Source organism: Sciurus carolinensis, chromosome 11 (genome assembly GCF_902686445.1).
Source record: "Sciurus carolinensis chromosome 11, mSciCar1.2, whole genome shotgun sequence".
Lineage (NCBI taxonomy): Eukaryota > Metazoa > Chordata > Mammalia > Rodentia > Sciuridae > Sciurus > Sciurus carolinensis.
The window spans coordinates 21,745,280-21,762,731 of NC_062223.1; the positions used below are offsets into that span (position 1 = coordinate 21,745,280).

A 17,452-nucleotide genomic window follows, 5' to 3' on the forward strand; every position below is an offset into this window, starting at 1 on the left:
AGCATTTTTTAATTTCCTTCCTAATATCTTCTGTTATCCATTCATCATATAATAGCATATTGTTTAATCTCCAGGTGTTGGAGTAATTTCTGTTTTTTACTCTTTCATTTATTTCTAATTTCAATCCATTATGATCTGATAAAATACAAGGAAGTGTCTCTATCTTCTTGTATTTGCTAACATAAGCTTTGTGGCATAATATATGGTCTATTTTAGAGAAGGATCCATGTGCTGCTGAAAAGAAAGTGTATTCACTCTTCGTTGGATGGTATATTCTATAAATGTCTGTTACGTCTAAATTATTGATTGTGTTGTTGAGATCTATGGTTTCTTTGTTCAATTTTTGTTTGGAAGATCTGTCCAGTGGTGAGAGAGGTGTGTTAAAATCACCTAGTATTATTGTATTGTGGTCTGTTTGGTTTCTGAGATTGAGAAGGATTTGTTTGACATACATGGGTGAGTCACTGTTTGGGGCATAGATATTTATGATTGTTATGTCTTGCTGATTTATGGTTCCCTTAAGCAGTATGAAATGTCCTTTATCCCTTCTGACTAACTTTGGCTTGAAGTCCACTTTATCTGAAATGAGGATGGATACCCCAGCTTTTTTGCTGGGTCCATGTGCATGGTAAGTTTTTTCCCATCCTTTCACCTTTAGTCTTTGGGTATCTCTTTCTAAGAGATGAGTCTCTTGCAGGCAACATATTGTTGGATCTTTCTTTTTTATCCAATCTGCCAGTCTATGTCTTTTGTTGATGAATTCAGGCCATTAATATTCAGGGTTATTATTGAGATATGATTTGTATTCCCGGTCATTTGACTCATTTTATTCATTTATTTGTTTATTTTTGACACGACTTGTTTCCTCTTTATTTGAGAGTTCCTTTAGGATAGCTCCTCCCTTTGCTGATTTGCTTCTTTGTTTTTCATCCCTTCTTCATGGAATATTTTGCTGAGAATGTTCTGTAATGCTGGCTTTCTTTTTGTATATTCTTTTAGCTTTTGTTTACCATGGAAGGATTTTATTTCATTGTCAAATCTGAAGGTAAGTTTTGCTGGGTATAAGATTCTTGGTTGGCATCCATTTTCTTTTAGGGCTTGAAAAATATTTTTCCAGGCCCTTCTAGCTTTTAAGGTCTGGATTGAAAAATCTGCTGATATCTGTATTGGTTTCCCCCTGAATGTAATTTGGTTCTTTTCTCTCACAGCCTTTAAGATTCTGTCTTTATTTTGTATGTTAGGTATTTTCATTATAATGTGCCTTGGTGTGGGTCTGTTGTAATTTTGTGCATTTGGAGTCCTATAAGCCTCTTGAACTTGATTTTGCATTTCATTCTTCAGATTTGGGAAATTTTCTGATATTATCTCATTGAATAGGTTGTTCATTCCTTTGGTTTGTTTCTCTAAGCCTTCCTCAATCCCAATAATTCTCAAGTTTGGACTTTTCATGATATCCCATAGTTCTTGGAGATTCTGTTCATGATTTTTTACCATCTTCTCTGTTTGTTCGACTTTGTTTTCGAGGTTAAATATTTTGTCTTCAATATCTGAGGTTCTGTCTTCCAGGTGTTCTATCTAATTGGTTGTGCTTTCTATGGAGTTCTTAATTTGGTTTATTGTTTCCTTCATTTCAAGGATTTCTCTTTGGTTTTTTTTCAATATCTCTAACTCTTTATTGAAATGGTCTTTTGCTTCCTGTATTTGCTCTTTTAACTGTCGATTGGTGTGTTCATTCAATGCCTGCATTTGCTCTTTCATTTCATCGTTTGCTTCCCTTATCATGTTAATTATGTACATTCTGAACTCCCTTTCTGACATTTCTTCTGCCATGCTGTCATTGGATTTTATTGATGTAACATCCAGATTTGTTTGAGGCATTTTCTTCCTTTGTTTTCTCATGTCGTTCAGGTATCAGTGGACTGCTGAGATGTTGCAGATTTCCTCTATTGACTTATAATGTCCCTGAAGATTGCTAGTGTATCCCCTCTTATCCTTCAGTAGCCTGAAGTCTTAGAGGAAGTTGATACTGCGGTGTTCCCCAAGGAAGCTGCCTCTCTAGGGGTGGTGGTCTTCAGGTGGTATATTCCCTGCTAGTGGGCAGAGGTGCCTCTACTTGTTGACCAATGGTCATCCAAAGGGGAACTAGGTTGCGGGCTGAGACAAGGCCTGTTTGGACCTGTGTCTCTGGTTTTACCGTCCTTGTGGGAAATCCTCACCCATTGGGGAAGACTCACCAGATGGGAGGTCTCGCTGGTCAGTTCCCCTCCTAGAGGTTCCCCTCAGTCCACAACTACCACCTGGGCAGGGCAGCCTTCCCAGGCAACGTTCCCAGGGGCCCGGACCTACCTCCTGGGCCTGGGAGCTCTGCCCTTCGCAGACGAGTCTCCTTAGGTTGTCCCTTCTTAGAGAAGCTGCCCGCAGTCCTGGAACCTTCGCTCTGCCCCTCAGCTTGTCTCTGTGTAGCTCTTTTAACAAAAGGTGCCTAGGTCCCCAGACCGGACCGTGCTTTGCACCTGATTGCCTGGCTATGCGACCCGTCCTTTGAGCAGTCACTTGGAGCCTCATACATATGCTCCAAGCCCCAGTGACCCGCCGCTCATCTCTTCCTCCAGGCAGCCACCCGGTGTTCTGTGTGTGCGCTTGGAGACCAAGCAACTCACTGTGAACCTCAACCTCCTCAGGACAGCTCCCCCGCCGTTGTTCAGGCGGTTGCTGAGTCCAAATAGCTCGCCGCCCAATCGCCCAATTCTTCCTCTGGCAGCCCCGGCAGATTGCTCCAAAACCAAGCGCTGTGCTGCACGGCCTCCTCTGCAAAGTTCCCCGCTGTCCGTGTTTACCGCTCCAGTGGGGGGAGGGACGACTCGCGGAGCCACTCTACTTCACAAAGTTCCCTGCGTTCCGGGGCTACCGCCCCATCCGGGACGCCTCCCCAATGGGAGAAACTCACCCGGCGGCTTTGAGTTGGTCCAAAGTCACTCACTATCTCCTCTTTTGAATCTTGAGTCCTGGAGCAACATGAAATGCAGCTGCCCTCTAGTCGGCCATCTTGAAACCAGTAGATTTTATTTAAAGGTAGTAATACAGACTTCTCCCAGGAAGGAGAAGGGGGCCTTGGCTGATGTTCTGGAATCTGAAGAAGTGAGCACGCCCTACATCTTTTATAGGTTAAGGTCTCTTGTTCTCCAGTTCTCTCCCCTCTTATTTCTCCTTCCTGCCTACGTGACTAGTCTGGGTTTTGCAAGTGAGATGCATAAAGTGAGAATCGAATGGGGCAGCAGGAGGGCCAAAGTGATTCAGCCAAGTAAGGGCCCAGGGGGCATTACTGAGCAGCTCCCTGCCTATAGTTCCTGACAAGCGCAGGTAAATTTGGTAATCAGTGGGCTCTGGAGATCCTTGACATTCCATTCTCCCAAGGGCAGTCTCCAACTTCCAGAGGCAGATGGCTTTCATGACTTTCATGGCTTCCATTTCCTCAATTTCACCTGATCCCCTATTTATACACCAACTGCCTGTCCCTAATTCTGGCTTCATCATCGTGATGTTTACTCCAAAATGCTTGTGTAGCTTCACCCCTGTGGCCTTGATGACCTCTCTCAACTTGTTTCTGCTCAATTCCTGTAGCTTTCCTCAGCAGACATCCCAAGTTGCTGGCATCTCTTAATCTTAGGGTCTGCACTGCAGCTGCAGCTTCCTTTTCACATCTTCACATATCACTCTCTCTGGGGAAAACCCCTGGAACTGTGACCCTACTGCACTTTGCCTGACCTCCCAATCTTTCCTTTGAAATCTCAGTGGAAGCTTCTAGAACCAATTAACTCCACTATCCTGCAGAATGAGCTTCACACAGTCAATGTGAAGTCTGCTGCCCTTTTGAGTACCCAAGTCTTCTGGGTCCATGACTGTCAAGGTGGCAGAGCACAGGGTAACAACTTTGTTGGGTCCCCTTATATAAGTAGGGTGTCCCCATTGTCTCTTTTCAAAGAAATTTTTACTTTTACACCCCTGAGCCTGTGATGGACATGGTCTTGTTAATGCCCAAGGTCCCCTCAAGCCTTCATTCTTATTACTTCTGGGTCACAATTCTCATAATCAACAAAAGTTTGAGTACCAGGAAGCAAGAATCACGGGGCCCAATTTACTAATCTGCTCACCATCTTGAAAAGGAATAATCACAAAGTAAATCTTTTGACCATGCTAAGTTTTACCTGGAAGAATTTCATAGTCCACCAAACAGTCAATTACTTATATCATTAACAACCTTCAATTGAAACATACCCAAGTAAGGCAAATGATTAGCTATAGTCAATTAAGTAATTTCTTTATCTTCCTTTTCTGTTAAACTTTGAAGTCCCACTGCCATGGCACTAGAGGGGAACTCTCAGAACCTCTCTTTTTTTGAGTGTTGTTTAATTCATATATCATTCTTTGTCCATTCAAACTCTCTAAAATTTATTTTGAACAAAGTTTTTCTTTTAAAAGTGGAAAATGTCAACATACATATTCCTCTCAATTTTTTATTAGAATGAACATAAAATAAAATTCTTCTGTCCACATCAACACGAAATAACTGACTACTTAAATAATAGCATAAGTAAAAAACTTATAACATTAACATATATAAAATGATACCACCATCCAAAGGATGAAATATGGGCAAAGAGAATTATACTGTTATAAGATTATTACCTTTTTGAAGTGTGAGATGTGAGATATGGAGGATCAAAAGAAAGAGCCAGAGGAAAGCATCAATTGTAAAGGATGGAGAGTTAAGTATACATACACATTGATACTTTTTAACACTGAAACCATCACAAAATTATAGCATTGTATGTAAAAAGGCAGCAAAAAAATGAAATGGAAAATAATTGAATTAGCTTAAAAATAACAGAAGAGAGGAGACAAGCAAAACAAACCAAAAAAAAAAAAAAAAAAAAGAAGAAGAAGAAGAAGAAGAAGAAACAAATAGGAAATGGTAGTGTATTATAATGACCTTAATTCAAATACATGAAGCATTCAAATTAAAAGGTAGACACTAACACAGAAAAGTATAGGCACACTATATGCAGTGATGTTGAATGAAACTTTAATAAATAGACAATGTGAACATAATATATCTGCCAGTAAGAGGAATAAAAAGGCTACATATTTTACACATAGGTTTTAAATTTTTTTTTTTTTTTTGGTCGTGTGATCTTGGAAAGATAATAGATGGTCACAACATTAATGAAATTACCTATATATTTAGTACAGCAAATAAAGTCCCTTCTGTCTCCCCTACAGATATTTTTCCTACTTTCTTAACCCCGGAGTGCTCAATACTTCATACCAAGCTGCTTTTGAGACCCACAACAATCTCAGTGTGTTTGGTTGAGTATGCCGGGAAAATCATCCAGGTGATTTGTTTCTATGAGAACTCACTGTAGAAGCCAGAGATCACGCCAGAGATCTGTGGTGATTCATCTGTGGTTACTGATTACTAGTTAATTCATGACTGGGGCATTGCAGCACTTGGTAAGACCCCAGGAAAGATGAGCTTAAAGACTGCCACCAAGATTTTAAAAAATTCTGGCATTTCTCATGTTACTGTCAACAACATTAAGCTTCCAAAAACTACTGCATGGAAATATAAAACTTATCACTCTATTGTGGGGAAAAAAAAACAAGAAATGGAAAAAAAGAAAATCTGAACGTACATATACAGTAGATTGAGGAAGCCATCACTATACATTGAATATGAAGCAGATAATCATCAAAAGTAAAACCAAAGTCACAACCGTCAAAGGAAACTATTGAAAACAAGAATTAATGCAAAAATAGCATCTGAAAATTATTTGGTTCTTTGGTAGTATCACACACTACTGACAGCATATCTTGTTTCCTTAGTCTTTCCATAAATAAATGTATCTTCGGTTGTTAATAATAACATTTTCCAGCTTCAGCAGAATCCCTTTATGGGATCTCTCCAGCTGGTAGAAAGTTATTGTATGTGTGGAAAAGAAAATATGGTATGTCTTATTTTTTTCTGGCTACAGAGTTTGTGTCAGAAAATCACGGTTCTCACTATACCTGTGTTGTACATTTAGATGTCATTTTTCTCTGAAGAGCATGCAATATTATCACAGTCATAGAGGCCAAAATTCAGTCACAAAGTTCCCACTAGTACCTGCTATCTGCTAAGAACTATGCTTGAAATCAGTGGAGAACAAAGGGGAACATTATCTAGGGTTAGAAACACCAAGCATCCTTTTGTCAACTGATATCCTGTTCCACCTCCCTGGTATCCAGTTCCACCTCCCTGGGAGTGGAGGCAGGGGGTACTTTGTCTCTGCTATTAGGCGTAAAAGATTTAAAAGCATCAATCATTTCCAAATTCTAGTGTAGTGAAAGAGCTGAAAGGAAGCAGCATCCTATGGTTAAGGAAAGGAAGTGAGGATGAACCTTGGAGAAGCATCTCCTGACATAGCAAATGTGAGCAGGGTGCAGCCCTGGAAAATAATCCCATCGCAGAAACAATCACATACTGATATTGAAACAAAACTCAATAGAAAGTAAAGAAGTCAACGGAAGATAGAAGCTCTAACTTCATGCTTGGAGCTTGGAGTGTTTCTTTCCATAAAGAACAATGTAGAAGAGTTGGAACTGAGAAATGCTAAATTATCAAAGTTTGCAATGAGATAGAAGCATTTTAAATTTTTACAGATGTTACTTGTTTTTAGTTCTTTTAAGGTTCATTAATAAACAATTTTTTTTTTTTAATTTAGGGACTCCCCTGCTGTCTGAGAGAATACCATACTCTGAATAGAGTAATTTTAGTTTCTTTAAGATCAAATTGCTTTTATCTTCAGAGCAATTACCCCACAACCATAAATGTCCACTGCTACAAAACTAATGAGTACCCCTCAAAGATGAGAATATAAACTGGACTTGTTCAGATTATTTCATAAAGAGCCATCATTTGCTAAAAAGTTCTATCCACAAAAATTAGAGAAAATAAATTAAGATCAGTAAGAAATTCAGGCAAAAAATAATGTCAATATTTTCCTTTAGGTCTCATCATACGAGGAATGTCTCTTCGAAGACATGCATGTGCTGACTCTATTTGGAAAAAAATATTTTATGAAATTATAGTCCATGGAGAGATGTCAGGAAAGTCTTGTCTGTTATGGAGCAAATATTTTGCAAAACATACTAAATTAATCTTAAACTTGTGGAGTTAGTTAGTTAGCAATTTATGTGCCACAAGGGAGATGAGATATCCCCATTGGAAAGAAGTGACTATTTCTTCTGCAAAGAGCACTAACTACTTCAAAGGCAAGTGGAGCTCCTCTATGAAAGTGATTCAGACCTCAGTGTATTTAAATATTTACAAAATATAAAAATGTCAATGAGAAGAAAGCAACTTTAAAACTGAAAAGGTAAACTGCTCATATGTTGATATTCTATTTTTCAGGACTGTTAATTTCAGGATCTCAATTTAATAAATAATATCAAACATCTAAAATCATGAGTATATTTTGGTCTTAAATTGAATCCACTATTTGTCCCACAGTTATTTTACTTTCTGAATTAATAATTTAAACTAATATGTTTTAAGAATCTGAAATATGTAAATTCCTAACTCATTTATCTGTTTTTAATGATTACAATGATGTTAAAATTTTTCATTTTAAAAATATGAAAACTAAAATCGAAGAATGTTGCATTGAATATTAAGTATGTTATGCAATGTTGATAAAGGAAATGTTGCCATTATAAATAAAATAATTTCTACACAAATCCATTTCCTTAGGGAATCTCAGTTTGGTAAGGAAAATATGAAACAATTCTTTCATCCAAATTATAAATTCCTGCAGCTCATAAGCAACAATTTGTTATATCTGAGCCATGTCCTATCATTGTTTATGTGATTATAATCAATAAGACCATAAACATGGCAGGAGCTGGAACCCAATACATAAGTACATTTGCTAAACTTTCTATGTATTGTTTGATGTGGTTCATGGGAATATTTAATTTGGGCTTAAAAGAAAGGTAGCAGAATATTATAGGATTAAAAATGAGCAAAATTCCAAATGGGTTTTGGTTTTTAACAAAATCATCTATAGTTAACCAATAAAAAAGAATGCTATTTTTCTCTTTGAAAATTCATGTTTATGCTTCTAGATTCTCACTGTATTTGTAATTACCTCTCTTTGTAAAAAAATAACCAATTCTCATGTTAATTTCTACTTTCAACTTAATTCAAGATCACAGGTAGAGTAACAGTAGAACAGAATTTTGCCTATATTCTTCAAAAAAATAAAAATCATTCACAGAATGTAATGACAAGGGCAGAGAAGATTTGTGAACATGTGAATGAGAACTCCAAGGACCAGTCAGTGAATATATTCATAGGGCAGACTATGGTGTGGGAGAGACTGATTGGAAGAGGTTTTAAGGAAGCTAATTAGCCTGATGGCTAATTGAGTTGGGATTCACAGTTTGCTCAAGGTTCTAATGATGTTTTCCTCCTCACAACAGTGTGTATGTAGAATACCTATCTGCTTCACAACATTCCCAAGGACAGATGCACTACTTATTTTTCTCCCTAAGGTAAAGACAAGGGAGGAGTTATGATATCCGCAGGTAATTTGAATTGTCTGCAGTGAGTCAAATGGTGAATACTAATTTCTACTTTCTAGATCTAAAAGCCTTTGATAATAAAGTGAAGTGATAATGAAAACGTTTTTAGGAAACAATGTGGAAATAAGACAGGAAGAAGAAAATATTTCAAGCTGGCAAAAACACAGAAAATGTTCAAATGTCAATGTTAAGACAATGTTTTATTTTCAGGAGTATGAGAAAATAATCAGTTCAAAAAATAACAGGCAGTGATGCAGTGATGCGCATGGGAGGTTAAGGCAGAAGGATCATGAGTTCCATGTCAGCCTCAGCAACTTAGTGAGGCTGACTCAAAATACAAATTAGAAAGGACTTGGGATATAGGCTCAGTGGTAGAGTACATGGCATGCAATCAACTTGATAATGGTTTTATGGTTTGGATATGTGGTATTCCCACAAGCTCCTGTGTTAATGGTGGGATATTAAGAGGTGAAATAATTGGATTGTGAGTGCTATAACATGATCAGGTCATGCCAGTTTGAATGAACTAAGTGGGCGTTAACTCTAGGCGGGTGGGGCATGGCTGGAGGAGATGGATCACTGGGGGAATGCCCTGGAAGGGTCCAACTTCCCTGTGACCCTTTCCCCCTCCCTCCCTGTGCTTGCTGGCTGCTGTGAATGGATGAGCATTCTTCACCCAGGCCCTTCCACCATGATGTTTTGCCTCACTTTCAACCCAGAGCAATAGACTGTGCTCACCCTGGACTAAACCTCTAGAATCATGAATCAAAATTAACTTTTCCTCCCATAAGTTGTTATGTTGGTTATTTTGACCACAGTTACACAAACCTGACTAATGCAAATGGTAATAGAGATTTTGAAGAATTTTCATATCTGTTTCTTCCAAAGAACCAGCAAAATACATAAGAAAATTACCTACTTAAAATAAAAAGAATGATCTCTGTATAGCTACTTATTTTTGAAATATCAAACCAAGGGTATGTAAGAGGAAAAAAATAGAGTTGGAATCCAAAATTCTGTGAAAATCTGGGAAAATTTTGTGAACTTTTTGAATCTAATTTCTCAGATGTAATGAAAAGTAGGGGTATAAACAAGTTACTTTAAATCAGAAGGCAATAAGTATATGATTAACAAATAACTTACTTATATTAATACAATTCAGTAGTAATAATATAATCTTAAAAAGATAATTGTGTTGGTCTTTGATGAAGTGGCATTTGAGATAAATTTGGAATATTCACACAATGAACCTCATGGTCAGAAGAAATAAAAGTAGACTACCCTTAAGTTTCCATTCTTAGGAGATAGAACTCAATATTGACAAAATGCAAATCAGCAGAGAAATTTAGCAGATGAAGTTAAAAAGATTTCCAGGCACCAAATTATACATCAGTTTGTAATCAATGAAAAGGAGTTTAAATATTATTTCAAGTACAAGGAGAATCCACGGAACTACATCTAACAGAGATGTCTAATGATGGATTCACATCTTTTAAATATTCACCTGCTGTTCTGTGCAAAATGAAGTGCTGTGGGGCCAGGCTGCTAGGGCAATTCAAGAAGTAAGAAAGTAGATATAACTAAGGACCAGGAATGGAACTGAGAAGAAGCAACATATGTGAAATTTTTAAGCACTGATTGGTATGTGCGAGCTAGCTCAGGTTTATATAGCTCTAGAGAACTTGAAATGCAGCCCCAGAAGGAGTCACCTGCTAGAGATTAAAACCACTATATCCCCACTTCCCAAAGCTTTAGTGCTAGTACACCAGAAGCCATGACAGACTGACAGAGTTCATGTAGGTGTGGTAACAATAGATCACTGTCGATGTTCTTCTGGGGAGGGCGGAATTGTGGTGGAATGACCAGCTGAGGATCTTTCAGAGGAAACTCCAATGGAGAACTTCATCTGAATGGATCTGAAAGACAATAAAAAACAGAAAGCTTATTTAGTCAAATGCAGGAAGGAGGATTTTTTAATGAGAATATTCTAAATTTTTATCAGTTGATTCTTACTTCCTATTCAAGAAAATAAGGTAGGATAAGCAATTAATAGGGAGGGCAGGTGGTGTCCATGGAGTGAGGTAGATGTTACAGAAAATACTATTTATGCAAATTGCAACAAAAGGTGGTAGGACATAGGATATTTAAGAGTTATTTGCATTTCTACTCTTTAGAGTCATGCAAAATTAACCGTGAGAACAAAGAGATATGCACTCTTCTTGAGTAAGTTTATCTCAGATGACCCAGGCCATGGTCAGAAGAAGGAAAATGTGGCTTTGCTTTTTTATTAAGGATTAGCTTTTGTAATGGAGGACATGTGAGTGGAAAGTTGTTGTAATGGGATAAAAATCTAGAAGTACTTATAAAGAACGTTGAATGTTGAATTCTAGCTAACCTGGTAAAGTAATAATTATGAATGTATTTGGGTAATACAAAAATATGTTGAATTAAATGAATTGTATGTCTTGAAGTTGTTGATTAATAACAATGAGACATAGTTATTACCATATGGGAGATGGTGATTAGAAAGATCCTCCAAAAGATTTCCTGATCTAATGACCTAGGTGTAAATTCAGACAAGGAGTGTGTACAGTCTCATAAGTGTGGGGGGAAATACAGAACCTGCTCCCTCTAGGACAAATAATGGAAGAAGGAAGTTCTATTGGAATATAATAGTGTGAGAGATTGAGATTATATGTGTGAATGGAAGGAAAATAAAATAGACAAAAAGCAAAGACTTCCTAGATATATTTGAGACTAGGGGGATAAACAGTATTTGAAAAGAGAAAAACAATTTTTCTAAATATAGAAGTTGAACAAATTTCCTTGTTTAAAAATGAAAGCATGAGAAAGGGAGACTGGAGAAGAATTTTACAGTTTGGAAAACAAAACTAATGTGCATTATCTTTTCTGTTATTATAATTTAATCAAAACCTACATCTCAATGGATCTTATTGTGTGCTCTCCTCAGAAAGTCGATCTAAAATAACCAGCTCATATTTAAAAACATTTTATTAATCACATTACTTTTTATTTTTATTAGGTGTGTTCATTACTCTTCATTTCACATCAAATTTCCCCGAAGAACAGGATGTAAACTTCAGAATGAAACTAAGAAATTATAAAGATCAAAACTCACATACTAAGCCAATTCGCAATGAAGAAAATGCAGTCAAGAACTGTAAATCCACAGAAAGAAAATGTGAAAATCACAGAAACTAATCTCACTTTAGTAGTGGAATTTGTTCTCTTGGGATTTTCTGAGATTCCCAGGTTGCACTGGTTTCTCTTTGGAACATTCTCAGTCATCTATCTGGTTATCCTGCTGGGGAATGGTATCATCATTCTAATCAGGAGGGCAGAGTCCTCTCTGCAGACCCCCATGTACTTTTTTATCAGTAATTTTTCTTTCCTGGAAATCTGTTATGTGTCTGTTACTCTTCCCAGAATGCTTGTGGATCTCTGGACCCAGAAGGGAAATATTTCTATTTTTGCTTGTGCTACACAAATGTGCTTTTTCCTCATACTGGGAGCCACAGAATGTTTCCTTCTGGCAGTGATGGCCTATGACCGCTATGTGGCCATTTGTGACCCTCTGCACTACCCTTTAGTCATGAGCCACGAGGTCTGTGTCCGGCTGGTAGTTGGTTCCTGGGTCATTGGAATGCCAGTCCAGGTAGGGCAAACCTGCCAGATTTTCTCTCTGCCCTTCTGTGAATCCAACCAAATCAACCACTTCTTCTGTGACATTCCCCCAATGCTCAAACTGCCCTGCGGGGACATCTTTGTGAATGAGATGGTGGTCTATGTGTTTGCTGTGCTATTTGTCACTGTTCCCTTTATGTTGATCCTTGGGTCCTACAGCAGAATTATCTCAACCATCCTGAAGCTGCCATCAAACACTGGAAGGACCAGAGCCTTTTCCACTTGTTCTTCCCACCTGATCATTGTATTTTTATTCTATGGATCAGCCAGTATTTCCTATTTAAACACCAAATCCAATCAGTATGAAGGAACAGACAAGATGTTGTCTCTTTTCTACACCATTTTGACCCCAGTGTTCAATCCAGTGATATACAGTCTATGCAACAAAGATGTTACAGAGGCACTGAGAAAATTTCTTCCCAAATTGTTAGCATTGTGAGACAATTAATGTAGCAAATATTATTGCCTTATATTACTAATTTTATAATACTTAATTGTTGGGGTACTGCAGACCCCACCCTAGCCTGGCACTGAGCCGGGGCAGCCTGGTTTGCAACATCAAGGACTTCAGTGTGGCACCTGGCACTGAGCCGGGTTTATGCTACTGTTTATGCTACTGAAATAATTTTTCTAATGTTGCATTACACACAACCACAAATTTAGCAATATAAAACACATTTATGTTTTCATATTTTCTGCAGTTTATGAATCTGGTGCAGAGTAGATGGGTTCTGGACCACTTTGGATCTCAGCTGAAATGAACATTGTAGCTGAGACAAGTTCTTGCCTGGAGGGTGCAGGGAAAATTATTTGTTTCCAGTTCAGTTAGTTTTTTTAGCAGAATCCAGTTCCTTGAGGATTTAGACTGAGGTATAATTTTTCTGGCTGGATTTCAACTGGGGGTCAAGTCTTGGCTTTTAGAAGCCAACTACATTTCATGTCTTCTGGTGTCTCCCATTTCTCTTACCATGAATCTCTAATCCTCTTGACTTTGACCACTGTACTTATATATATTTATGTGATTTGAGTAGATCCATGTAAATAGTCTTCCATTAATAATCTTAACTGACAGACCCAAATTATACACGCAAAATGATTTTACATTAATGTTTGCTTGTGCAAAGAGGAGATGTAGTTATAATAGGAAGCATAGTTATCTGGCAATCTTAGAATCATATTTAATACTGCTATAACACAAAAGAATAAAAACAAAAAATGATAAAACATAGTAGAGCAAAAATAAAATAATTTAAAAATTAAAATATTAGATATTTGTCAGAGAGATTCTCTGAAAAACATATTTAAGTAAACTGCCAGGTTTACTTAATTGAGAAAATATGGTTATAACTAGTAAAAAGCAGAAAATATGACCTCAGAAGCTAAGAATATTTGTTTAAAATATGAGATTATTTTGTTTGTTTATACATATGTATACACACATACATAATATATACATATATACACACCTACATTTATTGCTGAAACCACAAATAACAAAAATAAATGTGCAGTATTCCAGAAAATACTAATTCCACATATTAAAATATCTAAAACAAGAAAACAAAACCTAACTTAAATACTATCTGAAATAGAATGGAAATTATCAAATAATAAAAATTCATTTTAGTATAAATTTCAGAAAAACTACCCAATAAATAATAAAATAATTTTGAGGAAAATTTAGAAGGAAGGAAGTAAATTCATACCAATAGCATGTGCACACAATGAAAATATCAGTAATTAAAGTATGTAAACTTTCTCAAATGAATCACGAATTTAAATAAATAGAATAATTTTGTGTGTGTGTGTGTGTGTGTGTGTGTGAGATAGAGAGAATCAGAAACAGAGAGACAGAGAGAGACTTTTTAAGAGGACATCACAATGTACTATAATGTTGTAGAAATCCAAACTATGTGATACAGTTTTACAACCAATAATGGAAAAAGTGACATTACATTAGAGAGTTCAACGCATGGGAACACCTAACACCTGGGGAAACACTTGAATGTGAAAAATATTAGCTCTGCAGGATAGTGTCAAAAAGGTGATTTTTATTAAATTATCCTATTAAAAATTTCCTATCCTAAAGTGACTATAAATGTACAATAAAATAGAGAACTCAATTCATACTTTACATAATTACTCATAAAGCAATTCTAGTAGTTTATAGATTTAAATATTAAATGTAACACAACAAAAAATTTTCAAATAAAATGTATTATGGTTTGATCAGATGGTGTCCCCACAAAGTAGCTGATAAGGTAGGAGTATTCAGAGGTGAAATGATTGGATTGTGAGAGCTGTAATCTAACCAGTCCAGAGTAATTTGAATGGACTGACTGGTAACTGTAGGCAGCTGAGGGCGTGCCCTGGAAGGGTTCGTCTTCCCTTGGCCCCTCTTCTCCCTCTTTCTGCCTCCTGACTGACCAGGAGTTGAGAGGTTAACCTCCGGTAGGCCCTTCCCCTATGATGTGCTTCCTCACCTTGGACCCAGATCTATGGAGTCAGTTCTTAGAGGACTGAGTTTCTGAATCCATGACCCCAAATAAACTCCCTTCTCTAAGTTGTTCATGTTAGGTGTTGTGGTCACAGTGATGAAAAGTTGGTTAAACATAATGTATATTTTATTCAAAACTTAGTTTGAGAAGATTATTTTTTAAATGAGCCTTACCCATAGGTTATAATTTGGTAACCCTTATTAACAGAAAAAAAAAACAAAATCTTAGATAGTTATAAATCACTAATACATGTAAAAATACTTCTAAAAAGATATATTGACATATAAGAATAAGAATTCAAATATAGTTGTAAATTATTTTAAAGCATGTGGCAAATATATCCATTGCATATATTCTTTTGCATGAGTGAACTTATGCAATTGCGCATGATTATATAAGGTACAAAGAGAGATATGGGAATACACAGTAAGTTGCTCATTCTGTTTACCTAAAATTCCTGTGGGAGGATATTAATTACATTTAAATGGTATGACTTCAAGATATTTGACTTTTCTAAATACTTTACAATACACTTCTGATAGATAAAAGACAACCAGGAGTGGTAGAAATGTGAAGCTAAGGAAATAATTTTATAAACTGGGCCCATTGTGCTGATCCCCACATGCTTTCTTTTCAAAGGCAATTTACCTGCAGTCCTGCCTGGCTTCAATCAATAGGTCATGTTATATTCCTTAGCAAGCAACCTATAGTCTGCAGGAGAAATACAAGCCCCAAATGTAGCTACAAAGAACACAAGTTACTCTGAAGAGAGGTTTTAAGTGACCCTCACACACACCCAATGCCAGAATTCAGGGAGATGAGAATTATTTCCCCATAAAATCTGTAAGAACAGGTTCCAGTTAGAATTGGTCAGCATGGGCCAAAATGAAATATAGTTGAAATGGAGATTTGAAACTCTGATATCATCTTGCTGTCAGTTAAAACTTAAGAGGTAGACCTGAGCAGGACTCTCTGAAAACTTCCCTGGGACTTTCCAGTAAAACTAGAGGACATAGAAAGATAGTAGAATGAATCAGGCATGACTTTCCTATGTTCGTATATAAACACCTGACAAATGAAATTCTGCACCATGTACAACCATGAGAATGGGATCCTAATTATAATAAGTTATACTCCATGCATGTTTAAATGTCAAAATATACTCTATTGTCATATTTATCTAAAAAGAACAATAAAATTTAAAAAAGAAAAGAATTTCACAAAAACAAACAAACTAGAGGGTAGGAGAGTTGCACCAACCATTTCCTCTCTGAGAGACCCACTTTCTCCCTTAAGAATGTCCCCTTTCCTTCTTCCTATCTCTTCAATAATCTCATGCCTGTCAGTCTCAAAACTCAAAATTATTAAACTGTATTTCTTCCTGGTTTGACTTATATATTTATGTGAATCCCAGTGCGGAGGCGGGGGGGAATCCACCATGTATTCTACAGAAATTGGTAAATTTATTCTAAAACTTTTATAAAAATTCAAGGGATAAAAGAGGGAAAAATCAATTTTATTAACAAATAACACTGTGATGTGAAGAAAATAGTAACAATTGTGAAATAGTAAATATATACACCCATGGATAATCCAGAAAGTGATAAATACATATGTTGCAAGTTGAATTTTAATAAAGATTTTGGGGCAACCCATGGGCAATGAAAAACATTTTCAATGAATATTTCAGGAGTAATCAATTATCTGCACAAGGAAAAATAAGCCTCAAACTTCTTCTCATATCTTATACATGTATCAATACAAAATAGATCACAGACATAAAAGTGAAATGTACATGATAAAATAATCTAGAAGAAATCAGAAGAGAAGATCTTTGTAATACTATGGTGAAATACAATTCTTAAAGACAGCTCAAATACAGAACTAGTAAATATATACATATGAAGCCACCTTAAAATCTATTTTTTCAAAAGATAGCATTAATAAAATGTTGCTCAGACATAATTCCACTGAAGTATTTGCATCTTAGTGGATCAAGAACACTTGCCATCCAAAAAGCAGACACCCAGTAATAAATGAACAAAAAGATTGAAAGGACACTTTGCTTTAATTTCCACAAAAGTTAATTTACTCTCAAAGAATTCCATCTCTGGAAAGGGCTTTGACCCTTCAAATCTTGGAGACACTCCAAGAAGAGTGTGTATGTAGGGAAAAAATGGCACATTTTGCTATGGGACTGGACCTGTATGGATTGTGGGGAATAAGTAAGGTATCGAAGGCAAATCCACAACCCCGACTAAAGCACATAAATGCAGCAGTTAGAGACACTAACTTCCTCTGAAAAGTAATACTGAACAAGTAAGTAGTATTTCACTGCTGGCAGTTTCCTTCTCATGGGCAAAGGTCTATGCCAATGAGAAGCTGAGGAGAAGGAGCGTCTATCTGGGAAACATAGCCTTGCAAACTGGACCTGAATGACTGCCAAACAAAAGCAGTCCTCTAGGAACTAAATTGATATGTGAGAGAAGATGTTCCCCCAGGAGTGTGACTATTGCTACTTAAGAGTAATCCGGTTTGCATCAAGCAAAAATATTGTAGAATAACGCTGACTTTCTCAGAAAAAGAAGAGCTTAAAAAGTTTCTAGATTAAAATTCACTGACACTCA

General features: G+C 36.6%; 1 protein-coding gene across 1 annotated transcript; it reads left to right on the plus strand.

Annotated features, from left to right (window-relative positions):
• Positions 1-11,788: 11,788 nt before the first annotated feature.
• On the plus strand, positions 11,789-12,766 carry LOC124959866 (olfactory receptor 10AG1-like). The gene has a single exon (XM_047518331.1). The coding sequence runs from the start codon at positions 11,789-11,791 to the stop codon at positions 12,764-12,766; it is 978 nt and encodes a 325-aa protein (XP_047374287.1).
• The last annotated feature ends 4,686 nt before the right edge of the window (positions 12,767-17,452 follow it).

Excerpts from the sequence above, each read along its gene's own strand:
- LOC124959866 (XM_047518331.1), top strand. The coding sequence starts at position 11,789 with ATGCAGTCAAGAACTGTAAATCCACAGAAAGAAAATGTGAAAATCACA.